Below are 14,897 nucleotides of genomic sequence, written 5' to 3'. Positions count from 1 at the left end.
TTTTTAACCTCGCCCGATTTTTCAAAGTCACCGGCTAAAGCTTGTAACATTTACCTTAAGCAAAAAGAATGTTGATTTTTATGTTCAGCTTCCTTCAACAATAATAATATTCCGACTAGCGCTAACAAAGAGTTTCTTGAGCGAGCAATAAGGTCGGATGTCAAGCCAGTAGTCTGTAATTATATAAAACTGTGTTGAAAGACGTCGAAACCGTGAATCTGGAGAGCCAACATGTTCACGATTTCTATTAAACTTGTACAAAGTTAATATTTGCAACTAACATTGTCTTATTGTTAGGAGAATAAAGTTCATTTTAATAAGTAAATAATGTAAGTAACAAGAAACGTGTGGGTTCAACTTATTCGAACAAAATTACTGTAGACAATTGTGTTTCACTCATGAAAGGTCTTATTCCAGACAGTTTGTGTCAAGAAGGATGTTTTTTTTTTAAATTTTAGGTGTAATCTGGGAAAAAATTCTGTCAATTAGTTTTATTTTAACTATGTTATTCTATTTTATTATCAACTAGTTGTTGCCCGCGATGACACGCAATATTAAGATAAAAAGTAGCCTATAATATATATAAAAGTAGTCTATGTCAGCTACCCTTCAGTCTAGCCGTTTCGGAGATTACCCGGAACAAATGCAGCTTGCAGACAGACACACAATTTTTTTAAATGCTATTTTAGTTATCAGCAACGCAAATACTTGAAATTTCCGAAATCTGGATTTTTTTTAATGTTACAGACACTCCAATTTTATTATATGTATAAATAGAAGAACAAGGAATGATTTGTATATAGTTTAGAACTCTATTTACAATAGTTTAGAGTTTAATTCCCTACCTCTACTATGTGTTTTGTACTAATATACCGCAATAACACTCCAGGGTAAAAGACGAATCGATTGACACCTCAACCTTCAAAATCGGTTCACTAGTTTAGGCTCTGGACAGTTACAAATAATTCACAAACTTGTTGTTACCAGGTAAGTACTGAGGCAATAATATAACTATAAACTCATATCTAGTATTACTTAATAATTGATATATGAATAAGAGGCTATGACAAGAAAGTAACTCTAAATTAATTCCTCTAAACGCTCTCTAGCATGTCGAAGTGATGACAATAGTTTTGATATACCACTCTAATATGGGAAACATCCGCTACTTAAGTAAAACTCAAACGACGTTGTAATGTCGCTTTAATTTGTTCAGACGTGTGTAATTCTCACGTATCATTGCTTGATCATCAACAAGAGGCAAATTGCATATAAACTACTGGGATTTCTATTGTTTCTGGACGAATTTACACAAAACACGTTGATGGACAAAAAATAATCATTTAATGACGGAATTACCTATGGCGCTAGTGTAGTCAGAGGTACTGAAACCGACCAATTTGTAAATCATACTTTAATATTATAAATGCGAAAGTTTAGATGGATGATTGTTAGAGTTTGTAGCTTAAACGGCTGAACGGATCTCGATGCAATTTGGTATAGATGTAGAGGATAGACTGGAAGAACACATAGGCTACTCATTTTTGTTTTTTTTTAAATTCCACGCGGACGGAGTCACAACCGAAAGCTAGTCTTGTATACATTGGAGTCGTATTGATTTGAGTACGTTTTTATAAAAATATACTTAAAAAAAATGAGTAAAAAACAACAACGTTAACATATTTAAAAATCACTTGTTATTTGTTAGTAACCGTTAGTTTAGAACACTATAGATTATACGTTTTATAATTGCTAATAATTCATTTTATGTTACACTCTGGTGAGTGTAACATAAAATGGTTTCAATTAAAAGAACTAAATCATGGAAAGTTTACAATTACATATCAACGCCATCTAGATTTCAAGCGGGAAACTACTAAACCAATGATACCTATTCTGTGCTTGATCTCAAATTTCGACGTAATAGTTTTCATTATACAAACTAGATGTCACTGTAACCAATTTCTCTCTGTAGACATAATTCGAAACGTTTCATCGAGTGCATATATTTTTCACTATTTCACATTTAAACAAGTCTATGGAAACAAAGATAGAAACTAATATACTTATTAGATACATTCATTTCGCTTTTATTGTTATTAAAAAATAAAAATAGTAATTTAACAAAATAACCTAATAATAAAATAACTAGGAATAAAATATGCAATTAGTTCCCTTGTGTTAAATAAACAGAAGTTAAGCTGCTATCTGGACATTTAGCGATAATGTCTTTGTAACTAATGAATGAAAATTGTATTACATCCATTAATAAAAAAATACTCTGTTAGTACATTAACGATATATCATTGACCTTCAACGTATCAGTACTTCAATATTATCTCGATAAAAGCTTTCTGTATAATGGACTACCGTACATGTGAGCTTATCTGAAGAGCTTTTACGAAAATATTCATTTTGAACTATCAAATACAACGCAAATCCTACACTTGCACGTTCAGTGTGCAAGGACATTAGGGTAGCAAAAAAGATTTGAATTTTTAGGACTAATAGTTGCAGTTAAAACTGTTTCATGTTTAAGCTAAAGGTAGTTTTAATGCTATGGATAACGATAGTGACTTGAATGAAATATTTTTAAGATATGGAACTAATTGGACGGCTGATTACTTAGACGATGTGAGTACAGATTCCTATTTATTCTTTTACTAGCTTTCGCTCGCGACTCCGTCGGCGTGGTAAAAAAAACAAAAGAAAGTAGCCTATGTGTTCTTCTAGACTATCCTCTACATCTATACCAAATTTTATCGAGATTCCTTCAGCCGTTTAGGCTACAAACTCTAACAAACACTACCTAAACTTTTGCATTTATAACATTAGTAAAATTATAAGAAATACGCTATAACAATGAACAATACCATAGCTTACTAAATTCAATATTGGACTTCGACAATACGTATCCACTTTTCTGAGTCCTGCACGACTCAATACTCCTGTCTCTTGCAAATGCTCCAAATCTTAAACTATAATCAGCGGAATAAAAAAAATAGTGTACGTTTGTATTAAATGTTTTCAGATTGACACTTCACAGTATCCATTCCCAAATGTACTATGGCATCGGAAATCAACAAGAGAAGTGGCTGTCAAAACAGCTGCAATGCTCGTTATTGGCGTCATGGGCATCTTTCTAAACTCCATAATTCTTTCCATCCTTGTCAAAAACAGATGGCTCTGGACTGCTAGTAATTATCTAGTTGGGAACCTGGCTTTAGTGGACCTGTTGACTTTAATATTATGCCCTTGGTTCATGCTAGTCAGGGACTTTTATCAGCATTTTGTATTAAGGAATTTCGGATGCAAGTTTGAAGGATTTTTACAAGGTTAGTATTGGTTGAAGCTTTTCTTTTTTCATTGTGACAATCTTCTTTATATTTTTATGCTATTTAGATGCTAATGAAGTTATATAACAAACAAACATCACTATTTTTTTTTTCAGCTACTTTTCTCCTAGCTAGTGTTGGGGCTGTAATATTGGTCTCCTATGATAGACTAGCTGCAGCTGCTTTGAATTCCGAAGCAAGAGTCACCAAGGCTGCTGCTCCGAAGCTAATCTTTGCGACTTGGTTTATTTCAATTGCCCTGTCACTACCTTGGAGTATTAGAAGGGAATTCATGGTAAGTACAGTCTTGAAAATTATTCTGTTTAAATTATTGGAGTGTGTATTGAAGAATTTTATTTTCTAGGAAAGGCAATGGCTAGATTACTTGGAGATGTACTGCGCTGAAGACGTCAAAGTGCTAAGTATCTATTGGCATTTCATTACAATTCTTCTAGTCTGGTTGCCTTTGGGATTAATGACAGTAACTGTGAGTAAAAGAGGATGTTTTTCGGAACTTTAAAATGCGAATCCTCTTTCACAATTTTGTACTTTTAAATACCTTTGTGACGTTATTACTTCAGTATGGTACAATTATATGGCGCTTGGAATGGAGTGCTCGGAAACTATCGTCTAACGGTGGAGGTCAGGTAGTGACCAAGGCAAAAGGCAGGGCGATGAAGATCACGGCGTGTGTACTGCTCGCAGCCGCGGTTTGCAGAATACCATACACCGTGTTGGTCTATTGGAGGAACAATTTGACGTTGGAGATTAATGCGGTAACTATGGCAACGAACCTACTAATTGTGTAGCTAAAATATGATTCACAATTGTCTTCATTCTATCTCTTTAGGTCGAAGGTGCATACAACATTATGTGGTTTGTAGCAAACTATTTGATATACGTGAACTGCGCTATAAATCCGCTTATCTACGGTTTCACTAACCTAAGATTCCGAAGGGCTATGGACAGGACTGATGGTGTCGCTTGGTTCAGATTCAGTTCTTGGTGTTGCACGTGCTCTATGGTTAGTAACTCTACGAAGAAACTTATGTTAAAACTTTGTAGAATTGTTGAAACAATGTTGTTAATGATTGAATTGTGAAAGGTGACATGATCAAAAAGGGAGTGGTGACTGAGATGACGTATGACAGAGTTATGTGGAGGACAAAAACCTGTAGCGCTACAACGGGAGTAGAATAAGGATGATAATGATGATACAGAATTGTTGAAACAGAGAGATTTCTAATTGGTTCTATAACCAATTGAAATACAACTTAAAGCCTTATTTATATGCATTTTTTTAGTTCAACTCAAAGAAAGGACCCCCGCTTGATAAAAATATGGCGAAGATTTTCGTAATAGAGAACAGTCCTCGTCCAAATAAGAAGCTAACCCGAGTAATAAAGAACATACTTCACATAAATAGAGATACTGTTGAACTGAGTATGCCGAAAGTTGAAGAGGTTACAACGAAACCGACAAAAATCACACCAATAAAAGTAGACAACATTTAACTTGAAAGGGAAACACAATGTTTTAGGTTGATAATAAATTAAGATACTTTAATAAAATACTGAGTAACTAGTTTACAAATAACTCCATTAAGATGTTTGTATGGTAAGAAAAATTAATCTTTTGAGGACACATTGCATCATAAGAATTAAAACGCTTATGTAATCAATAACACTTTTATTTAAATATCAGGAATGGTTAATATAGATTTAAATTCATATATAAATATGAAAAATACATTATTTTTATAACGTTTCTGTTAATTTCATAGTTTAAAAGTCCATAGATCCTAATTAAAAATTGTTTAACGAAACTCAATGTAATATTAATAGTACTCTTCACATTTTTATTTCACATTCTTCAAACTTTCAGTAAAATGTTAATTTTTTTCAACTTTCCAGGTAAATACTTTAAAAATATATTGTGTTATAACAAAATAAATACATTTTATTAAATTTGTTTTTTATTAGCACGTGTCATTCTGGAAAACTGTTAGCCGCGTCCAACTGATTTGAGAGTTCCTTCACTTTCGCTTCCAAAGTCTCTATCATGTGTGGTTCCACTTTTAAAATATTCATTGCCTCCTGAAGTAATGTCATACTCTGCATTAGCTGATCCTATAAAAAAAAGTTTAATTCAATGACCGTCCATTTCTTTAAATAATTGTTACTTCATTATTTTAGACATTAACATAATTGTAACAGTTTAACTTCAACACTCAAACCACTAATTCTCGCCAGAATGGTACGCTTATTCCTCATATTTCTGAATGACATTGACAGCTGTCATAGGGACGTGACGTGTATGATCTAGTGTTGCGCCGATTTCTTAACAACTGTTAGTTTGTCGATGTCAGAAATCAAATCTAAACTTGCATGGTTATAAATGTAAACTGGGTCGACGTCTTGAAATACAAATTTTACAATCCTAGTCAAGAACGTACCAATTTGGCATCATTTTAATAATGTACATAAACCGTTTTATACCGATTTGAGATTAGTAATATCAGTATTTAATATTGAAATTGAATTATTTTACAGTGGACAGACCTGAGCTCCGGTCTTCGTTAGCTTCTGAGCTTCAAATTCTCTCTTCGTGTGCATCGACATAGCTGCTTGGAGCTCCAAAAGAATCGTGCCACGAAATCTTGTCCATCCAGGTTCCAACTTGTCTGCTAATTCGAGGAGTTCATGACAGATTTCTATTTTACGATTCAATAAATCATTCGACAATTCTGAAAGAAGAGACAAAATATAAACACAATAATCAATACATAAAAAAGCTATAGAAATAAATAAATAATTAAAATAAAATGAAGTACCTGGTAAAGTATATCCTTTATAGTTTCCATAAATTTGCGCCAAAGCTAATTTCGCTTGAACTATCAAATGGTTTGTTGGGTGCAAAGTTAAATTGTATTTCTCTACAAACTCCTCTAGTTCCTGTGGTCCAGTTTTATTGAGTTTATTTAAATCTTGTTTCAATGCATTGTTTCCCCAAAACATTTGTCGGCTTTGAATATAATGGTCACATTTCTCGCATTTCCACGGTGCGGTATCATCAAAAGTATTCGTTGATACAAGCATTGCTCCAGAAAGACCGCTTTCATTAAAAGGTCCATTGCAAAGTGAACAGTATATGTTACCTAAATAAGTGCCAAATTCAGTTGGATCTGCACACCTTTCGCACTCACAATCAAAACATTTAGTCTGTTTTATATGTTTTCTTCTATCTAGAGTCCCCCAAAGAGATTGTGTGTATGTAGCTGTAATGAGTTCACCTTTAGCTATGGGTACAGTCGCTAAAAGCACCATACTGTAATCGTTACCATGAAAAATATGACGGGTATTAGGTCTGCAGTTATGGTTCATCATCGAAGCTGTGACATAAATCGCTCTAAATCTTTTAGTCCCGTCGGGAGATCTTACATCAAATGAGTTTGTATCAAAAATGGATGCTACTTGTAAAATTGTCTCATCGTTGAAAGGCAATCCAATAACATTCTTAATAAAAGCCACTAGATTACTTTTTAACACATTGTACAATTGAGTATGGATACGTTTATCCAGATGGGATTCCAGATTCATTATACTATCAAATTGTTTAGGATTTGATTCTTTCATTAACAATACTCTTAGTGGTGCTATCACACAATATGCTGCTTCTGTCTTATCCTTGTTTTCATATTTTATACTACACTTATATCCTTTACTTATCATAGTCTTACATTCATTTTTATGAACATCATCTTTAGCACATTCTGGGCCACACATTGGCCAATTGCATAGTGGACATTTATAATAATCTAAGTTTTCTTCTATCATAGTTGGTTGCAGTTTCTTTCCACAAGATAAACAATGTGCTGTACTGGCCATTCTAGGCCCGACCACCGCTGGCTTCTCTTTGAGTATAGTTTCTCCCTGCTTGATATCTCTGGTGGCTATCATATGTCTGCCTAAAGCGGGAGTGAATTGAATTTTGAATGGGCAGCATCTTGTCTTGTGTCCATCCTTCCATCCTTGCTTCTGGTGTGACCTGGAGCAGTAATAGACTTGTTTGCACCCACCGCAGGTCTGGTTAGCTGGTTGTTGGCAGACATCGCAAGCTGGTATTTCCCGTTTAGAGTCCATTCTTGTTTCTTTTGCGGCTGTCACTCGGATACGCTAGGCACGCCTGATCCGGCCCGGCTCCAACACAATACTCGTCCAAAATAGACACATATAATTATCTCTACGCAACTAAACATTTGGGAGATGTGCCAACAAAATGAAAAACTGCGAACCACGGCTCTTTTGTAATAACAAATTTTAATGTGTTCTCGGGCGTACGGATTACTGGTTTTAACATCGTTAGGTAAATTCAAATTGTCCTGAGGAATTTAAAAGTGTACAAATTGAAATGCAATACCGTCGTTAAACTGTTTAAATAAAAAACGTAATGAAATGTCCCACGCGACAGCTGCTTTCCTTTAAAAATATGTTTGTTACATGTTGTATATTACTTGTCTGGCAGTCTCAATGAATTTTGTTAGATATCGTTTGTAACTAACGTCAGCTTCAGAGAACATGATTATTTGTATTCTAGTTAATAGAAAGAAAAGTGAATTGAAGTCAAGTCTGAACAACAAAAATCTACAAGGGATTCAAACTATTCGATCAATTCATCATCAACAACTTGCTGCAATTGAGGGTCGGCAGAGTATGTGCTGCGCTTGCATATATTTCTATCAGCTGTCATATCTGAATCCTCTAAGCATATCCTCTTTTACACAATTCATCTATTCTTTCTTCGGTCTTCACTGTACTTTGTTTCGTACTTGGATTAATTGAATTTAAGAATATGTCCTATTAATTAATATCCTTCTGCATTTTAATATCAAGAAATATCTAAATCAATCTCTCCAGACTGACATATTTACAAATATATGCATATATTTATGCGGACAGATTTATAGCAATTACGTAAGGCAGACTCAAGCACCCAGTCGTGAAGACTCGGTCGGTTGGTACGGCCATACGTTCATAATAATTGTTGAAAAACCACGTGTGGAGGAAATTAAAAGTGTATGTGTGTGTTATTAAAATTAAAAAAGTGCGTTCTAATTTTGAAATTATAAGTTCAAAAAGGTAGGTCACTAATATATTTTTTTTATTTTTTTTGTCGTTTTTAAAGCTTTACTTGAAAAGTTTTATTTAATTACTTAGTTGTTTTTTTGGTTATAGTATAAAAAATTCAATAAAAAAAAATCCATTCTTAAATTGCTCTCATTTCGTAAGGGACAGGCCAAGATGATGATGAACGAAACATTAATGAGTCAAGAAAAATGTTTTCTATTTATTAAAATACACTATATAAAAGAAAATTATATTAACTATATTAACATGAAAAATCCGTAGATAATATTAGTGTTTGAATTATAGACACGGTTAAGATTATTTGTGTTAAGTGTACGAGAATAGACCGCCGTATCCCACTAACCGATTTCAGAGTAAATGTTTTAGTTATGCAAAATATAAATACTACTTCTTACTAGAATTATAACTGTGAAAGTATAGATGTATGGATAGTTTGTTAGAGTTTGTAGCCTAAACTGCTGAATGGATCTCGATGAAATTTGAAACAGATGGATAGTATAGTGCAGAAGAACTAATTTAATTCTACGCGGATGAAGTCGCGGGTATAAGCTAGTTGGAGATATACGAGTATTTAAACAAGTTTAAATTACTTACCATATAAAATACAGCCACAGAATATTTGTGTTTTTTAATTTTGCATTTGCTTTTATCTTACAATTTTTCTACAGAACTGATACCCTATGAGCCTAGTAAAAATCTATTTCAAAATTATAAATTTAATTCAGTTGAACTAAAAGTTTACAAGAATTATTATAATCGATTTTACGTATGTAAGTAAACGTATACGGAGAAATCAATAATAATAATGTAATTAAATTTCATTTCAGAATCATGGGACAAAACGACACAACTACTACACCGTACAAGGTAACTTTAGAAATATCGCCATCTAGCGGAATTTTATTACATTAAATTTCATGATCAACTCTTTGGCATGGAAAAGTGCGTTTTTGTAATTTATCAATAGATGGCAGAACAATAGGTTTTTATTCGTAACTTTTAATTTGGTACCCTGAAGGATTAACATCTAATAATGATATTTTATAAGTTCGACTTGAAAGGTTTAATTGTTAAAATTTTTTGACATTCCAGGTGGAGAGTTCTGATGAACTTGGCCGGTATTTGGTCGTTATTAGAGACCTAAAGCCTGGAGACCTAGTCCTGATGGAAAAGCCGCTGGTCTTCGCTCCAAAAGCAATGCCAGACCCTGAAGCACAAATGCCGTGTGTTGGCTGTTACAAGCCTGTGTTCACAGACGTCGGAGAAAGATGTGCTAAGTAAGGTTTCATTCTTTTTTTTATTTAAAAGAACTCAGAAACGATTGAAAATAACATTTCCATTCTGGTTGTAGACATAAAAAATATTTTTAATTTTTGCCAATAACTCTAAACACAGCAGTTCGAAGTAATATCTAATTGTATAAGTTGTGGTGAAGATCCTTGTCTATTTTAGATGCGGGTGGCCAGTGTGCAGCGGTAACTGTCCAGGTTTAGTTGACCCTCGACATCACGGGGTGGAGTGTGCTGTACTTAGTACACGCCCTGAGTGTGTACTTGATAATATGGCCGATTATTACAGGTAAGTTATTTGCACGGTCCTACTTATATCATTTATGCTATGTTATTTTGATACAAGATTTTTTTCGTTATGTTTCAGACACGATGCTTTACTTACCTTGAGATGTGTTCTTTTACAAAACACTGATCCTGAGAAATGGAAGAGCATATTGGATATGCAATCACACATGGAGTGCAGGGAGCCTGGAACTGAGGCTTACGAGTAGGTGGTATTAATATTTTTTTGCGAACCTTACAAGTACTGTAAGAAAAAAAAACTAAAACAAATTGTAGTGCTGACGTTAAACGGATTACATCGATGACGTTGCTTCAAGCTAAAGATGATGTCTACATTAAAAAGTTAATGTAGCCAAAATAAATCCAGGTTTTAATTAATGTTTGTTTCCTTGCGAATATGTAGGCTAGCAGATCGCCATAATTAAGGCTAATGACTTGATATATTAATAAGTATACAATTATTTATACTTCTATACATACACACTTCTTTGTTGCCTTTACTTACGTCACGTTTTAGGCTATATATTTTCACTCTATTACACTTAGGGGGTATATAAATTGGAAAAAACCTTTTTGTCGGAAAGGGACCATAAACTACAAGCTGCCAACATTAAGGAAGCAAGGATAACCTCAAATTTTCAATTGCAAATTTGACAATTGTAAATAATGAAATAAAGTTTTTATAATTTCATGCGGATGAAGCTGCACGGGAACAGCTAGTTGACATATAATATGGTTAATAGTACTTGTTACATTCTTTAAGTTTGTCATAGTAATGGATAATTTTTTTTATTTTCAGAGAAGCTAATGAATTTATCGTTGAATATCTACTTGAAAATTTTATTAATAAACTCGATAAAAATATCAAAGATAAATATTTACCAGATATTTCTAAGGAATTATTACATAGAATCTGTGGCATTATCGATACGAACGCTTTAGAAATACGACTACCTGAGGGCGCAGAATTGCAAGCATTATATGCCAATACTTGCATTTTAGAGCATAGCTGTTTACCGAACACAAAACATACATTTAACCAGTCAAGTGCGGACAAAAATGATTTATATAGAATTACAGTTAAAGTCGTAATTCCTATAATGAAAGGAGAACATATCACGACTATGTATAGCCATGCGTTATGGGGAACGGAGGCGAGAAGACAACATTTGAAAGACACGAAGTACTTCTCTTGCAAATGTCCAAGATGCAGTGATCCTACTGAACTGGGTACATATTTGAGTGCTATGAAATGTTTCGGTGATGGTAATAAGTCTTGTGATGGAATACATCTACCAGAAGATCCATTAGATGACGACACAGAATGGGCTTGTAGTGAATGTCCAGTCAAAGTTAACAATTCACAGATAAATATGCTGATATCTCAAATGGGCGAAGAAGTCGATGGTGTGCTAATGATGGGTGGTTCAGTATCGATGTTAGAGAATCTCCTTTGTAGATTGTCAACTTTCTTACATCCTAATCATTATCATTTGTATTCTATAAAACATTCTTTAGTCCAGCTCTATGGTAGACAACCAAGTTATATGTCGGAAGAAATTTTAGATAAAAAAATCAAAATGTGCAAAGATCTTATTGATATTACCACTACTCTAGATCCAGGTAACGCTAGATTGAGTTTGTATAGTTCGGTATTGCAACATGAATTACACTCTGCTTTAAGTCTAAAAGCGAAGAAGGTTAAAAGTGATGGTAGTCTCAAAACTGCTGATGAAATTAAACCTTTACTCGTTGAAGCAAAAATATGTATTGAACGTGCTTTAGAAGTATTAAAAGATGATATGGAAGAAACTTCTGGTAGGAAACTGTATGACGTAATAGAAGAAAGTAAAAAGGATTTTGAAAAATACTGTAAAGAAAAAGGCCTTTCATTGTAAAATGTTAAAAACAATTTATTAAAATAAATGATTACCTACAGTTTATACAATCTGCTTGTGTTTTTATCCTTTTGACGATAAAAACTTACATTTATTCATATCACAGTTAAATCTTTGATCATAATTTATGTTAAACCTACGCAACAATTATTAATAACAGTAAACCTAAATACCAAACTAAATAAATACTCTTTCATTGTCTATATTATCTCTTCATCCCCTTCTTGAGAATAAACTGAAGATAGATCTTGAATTATCATTGTTGACATTTTCTACAATCCAATCTGTATATCTGGACACTCTTGTGTAAATGCCAGGCATCCTAGCTCGAGCACAGCCACTGCCAGTGGAAACAACACCGACCACCATAGAATGACCTTTGTTGCCACGCACCATTAGCGGGCCACCACTGTCAGCCTGTAAACCATTAACATTTTCTTTAAGTATTTGTAATATTGATATTGTCTTATATTAATTCTTCGTAGATTACTAACAACTAACGAAATAAAATCATTATTCATCTGACATCAAAACGCATAAAATTGTCTCTGCATCGCATTTCAAGTGTATTGTCTTTTTCTCTCTAAACCATCTCCCCTACCTTATCCTACTACCATAGGGTTGGCGCACTGGGTTTTCGTTCTTGAAATAACTATTTTCCGTCACCTCAGTCGTCACTCCCTTCTTGATCATGTCACCTTTCACGCAAACCATCCATCTCATTCTAGGTCTACCTCTACCGGTGTACCTCCACACTCATAACAAACGTCCTTCTTTTTCTCTAAAGGTTGTCCCAATTCAATTTATGATGACAGGGTTTCTAATAAATGTTTTTGAGGCCTCAAGATTGAAGACCAACTCCACGTTTTATTTCAGTTACTCAAAAAGCAGTTTTAGGTCTTACCCAGCAGGAGTCCCTGCCTCCTTGTTCGTGTCCTGCACACATCTGAGTCGATATGATCTTGATCTTGCTGCCTTGTGACTCATACCAATTGTTACATTCATCGTTGGTAACAACAAACACATCAGTCTTCTGTAGAACATTAGGTCTTGATCCTGGAAAAGAAAACATTTAACTACAACAAGTATCGATTTCAAAACTATACTTCTATACTAATATTACAAAGAGGAAAGAATTGCAATTTTTGGATTTTTATATGTATTCGATTGACGTAAAAACTACTGGACAGATTTTAAATATTCTATCATCGTTAGAAAGGTTTTATATCTGAGTCACGTAGACTATACTATATAGCTAGACTAAAATATGAATGAACTAATCAAATAAACATTTTTTTATGTATTTGAAACAATTTAACATAGGGTAACTTTGACTATCTTGATTCTATCGACATTAACTATACCACTCTATTCTGTTAAACGATTAAATTAACTATCGTTGTTGAGCGTTACAATATCTTTTGCTTATCAATATTAGAAGTATATTGTTAATTGATTACATAAAACAATCTTAAAATTTGTTCGCTGTATAGCAATTTCATTTCAAATTGCAATCAAGTTCTTAAACCAGTTGACTTGATATGCGAAATTCTTAAAAAATCTGAATGAAATTAAATTCCAACTAATCGCTATCTTCAAGTCATACTTCAGTAATCGTACCTATACCCCTATCTTCATTAGTAAAGCCCCATCCTGCTACCACCGCTGATGTTCCACTGAAGTCGGATGAAGTGGCTTGTGGCAAGCACGCAGGTCTGAGATCGCTGTTCCAAATCAATTGTCTGAGCGTCTTTAGAAGTGCTACATCGTTGGATTTTCGATTACATCTGAGACAAAAAATTAATAAAAAGATTAATATCTGATTTAAATTGTACTACTTTTTATATAAGATAAGGGGTAAATGTGCTGCGGGAACACAAAGGTGGTCAAAGACGCCCATTTGCAACACTAGAGGAACTACAGATGCGTCGCCGGCCTTGGAGGAAATCATAGGCTAGCGTCTTGAAGGACCCTAAGTCATATTGATTCGGAAATACTGTCGAGGACAGAGCGTTCCGCAACTCGGCTGTGCGAGGCAGGAAGTTCCACGAAAACCACACTGTTAAATGCCAGCCATTGACATGATGAGGATGCTAAGATTTCATTCTAAGTTCTAGGCTTGTGGATTATGACTACGTGATCGAAGCTTTGCACCGTTAACCTTATGGACGCTTCTTCTCTATACAAAGTTCCATATTTATTGCAATACTTACCTGTATTCGGGGTGAGGTATAATTCTTGACAGCGGTTGGTTAACATCCTCGTAGGAGATATCATTGTATCCAGCGACGACTGTCAGCTGTTTTGACTTGTAGAACTCATCGAATACACTGAAGTAGACATTTTGAATTATTGATAAGAACATTGTTTATGAAAGTTGTTAGATAAATTGTAGTTCATCTACTAAGCGGGCGCACACTCTTGACTAGACTATCGCACTGTTGTGCGATTGTCGATTGTTCCGCAGACAATTCTATTGTTTAGTTGCATAACTAAAAATCGAGGAATCAAAGCAAGACACAGTTGTGCGATAGATTAGTTTCAAGTGTCCGCTCGCTCTAAGCATTACGTAATCGATTAGAAATTTGATTAAGTAGCGAGTTTCAGTTGGGTTTTTTCTTTAAAATTTAGTAATTATAAATTTATTAAAAACCTCAAAAACTACTTGGCCGATTTTTATCATTCTTTCACCATTAGAAAGGTAATTTATCTGTGAATAATATGCAATGTAATTAGGTTTGTGTCCTTGAGCACATACGAGTACGCACATACGTGTGATTAATAATTTATTCCCAAAAACGCATAATCAAATGTTACTTCCGAGATTTTTTTTAAACATTAAATAAGTAAACTATTGCTTCATTTGAAACATTATTTTTTACAAAGAAAACATAATTCTCCTCCATTTTAAAGTACCTAAAACTGACAGGTTATTAATTTTAA

General features: G+C 33.9%; 5 protein-coding genes across 5 annotated transcripts in view; 3 read left to right on the top strand and 2 right to left on the bottom strand.

Annotated features, from left to right (window-relative positions):
- The first annotated feature begins 2,559 nt into the window (after positions 1–2,559).
- Positions 2,560–4,851, top strand: LOC106110808 (neuropeptide FF receptor 2). The gene is made up of 7 exons (XM_013292714.1): positions 2,560–2,634; positions 3,032–3,335; positions 3,452–3,630; positions 3,700–3,822; positions 3,917–4,111; positions 4,186–4,359; positions 4,640–4,851. The coding sequence occupies exons 1-7, from the start codon at positions 2,560–2,562 to the stop codon at positions 4,847–4,849; spliced, it is 1,260 nt and encodes a 419-aa protein (XP_013148168.1). The 3' UTR covers positions 4,850–4,851.
- Positions 4,852–5,248: 397 nt separating this feature from the next.
- Positions 5,249–7,535, bottom strand: LOC106110787 (protein msta). Its single transcript, XM_013292694.1, has 3 exons — positions 6,169–7,535; positions 5,897–6,081; positions 5,249–5,464 (listed from the first exon to the last, which is right to left on the bottom strand). The coding sequence occupies exons 1-3, from the start codon at positions 7,475–7,477 to the stop codon at positions 5,324–5,326; spliced, it is 1,635 nt and encodes a 544-aa protein (XP_013148148.1). The 5' UTR covers positions 7,478–7,535; the 3' UTR covers positions 5,249–5,323.
- Positions 7,536–9,313: 1,778 nt separating this feature from the next.
- LOC106110709 lies at positions 9,314–10,265 on the top strand. Its single transcript, XM_013292606.1, has 4 exons — positions 9,314–9,349; positions 9,575–9,759; positions 9,935–10,060; positions 10,139–10,265. The coding sequence occupies exons 1-4, from the start codon at positions 9,314–9,316 to the stop codon at positions 10,263–10,265; spliced, it is 474 nt and encodes a 157-aa protein (XP_013148060.1).
- A 92-nt stretch (positions 10,266–10,357) lies between these two features.
- On the top strand, positions 10,358–11,954 carry LOC106110706. The gene is made up of 2 exons (XM_013292605.1): positions 10,358–10,398; positions 10,856–11,954. Exons 1-2 carry the CDS (start codon positions 10,358–10,360, stop codon positions 11,952–11,954), a joined length of 1,140 nt encoding a protein of 379 aa, XP_013148059.1.
- A 213-nt stretch (positions 11,955–12,167) lies between these two features.
- Positions 12,168–14,897, bottom strand: part of LOC106110705 (transmembrane protease serine 9) — a 5,827-nt gene continuing 3,097 nt past the window's right edge. The window contains exons 3-6 of the mRNA XM_013292604.1: positions 14,168–14,284; positions 13,575–13,741; positions 12,859–13,010; positions 12,168–12,371 (exon numbers count right to left, since the gene is read on the bottom strand). Coding sequence (XP_013148058.1) covers positions 12,168–12,371; positions 12,859–13,010; positions 13,575–13,741; positions 14,168–14,284 — 640 coding nt within the window. The remainder of the gene's footprint in view (positions 12,372–12,858; positions 13,011–13,574; positions 13,742–14,167; positions 14,285–14,897) is intronic.

The sequence above is a fragment of the Papilio polytes genome, unplaced genomic scaffold (assembly GCF_000836215.1).
Source record: "Papilio polytes unplaced genomic scaffold, Ppol_1.0 DF824191.1, whole genome shotgun sequence".
Classification (NCBI taxonomy): Eukaryota; Metazoa; Arthropoda; class Insecta; order Lepidoptera; family Papilionidae; genus Papilio; species Papilio polytes.
The sequence above is the reverse complement of the archived record's forward strand: the minus strand, read 5'-3'. Positions and strand labels throughout refer to the sequence as shown.

Coding starts and splice junctions, on each gene's coding strand:
- LOC106110808 (XM_013292714.1), top strand. CDS start 2,560: ATGGATAACGATAGTGACTTGAATGAAATATTTTTAAGATATGGAACT. Junction 3,631..3,699: donor GTATTAGAAGGGAATTCATG/GTAAGTACAGTC, acceptor TTTATTTTCTAG/GAAAGGCAATGGCTAGATTA. Junction 3,823..3,916: donor TGGGATTAATGACAGTAACT/GTGAGTAAAAGA, acceptor TTATTACTTCAG/TATGGTACAATTATATGGCG.
- LOC106110787 (XM_013292694.1), bottom strand. CDS start 7,477: ATGGACTCTAAACGGGAAATACCAGCTTGCGATGTCTGCCAACAACCA. Junction 6,082..6,168: donor TAAAGGATATACTTTACCAG/GTACTTCATTTT, acceptor CTCTTCTTTCAG/AATTGTCGAATGATTTATTG. Junction 5,465..5,896: donor TAACGAAGACCGGAGCTCAG/GTCTGTCCACTG, acceptor TTTTTTTTATAG/GATCAGCTAATGCAGAGTAT.
- LOC106110709 (XM_013292606.1), top strand. CDS start 9,314: ATGGGACAAAACGACACAACTACTACACCGTACAAG. Junction 9,350..9,574: donor CAACTACTACACCGTACAAG/GTAACTTTAGAA, acceptor TTGACATTCCAG/GTGGAGAGTTCTGATGAACT. Junction 9,760..9,934: donor GTCGGAGAAAGATGTGCTAA/GTAAGGTTTCAT, acceptor TGTCTATTTTAG/ATGCGGGTGGCCAGTGTGCA.
- LOC106110706 (XM_013292605.1), top strand. CDS start 10,358: ATGACGTTGCTTCAAGCTAAAGATGATGTCTACATTAAAAA. Junction 10,399..10,855: donor GATGATGTCTACATTAAAAA/GTTAATGTAGCC, acceptor TTTTATTTTCAG/AGAAGCTAATGAATTTATCG.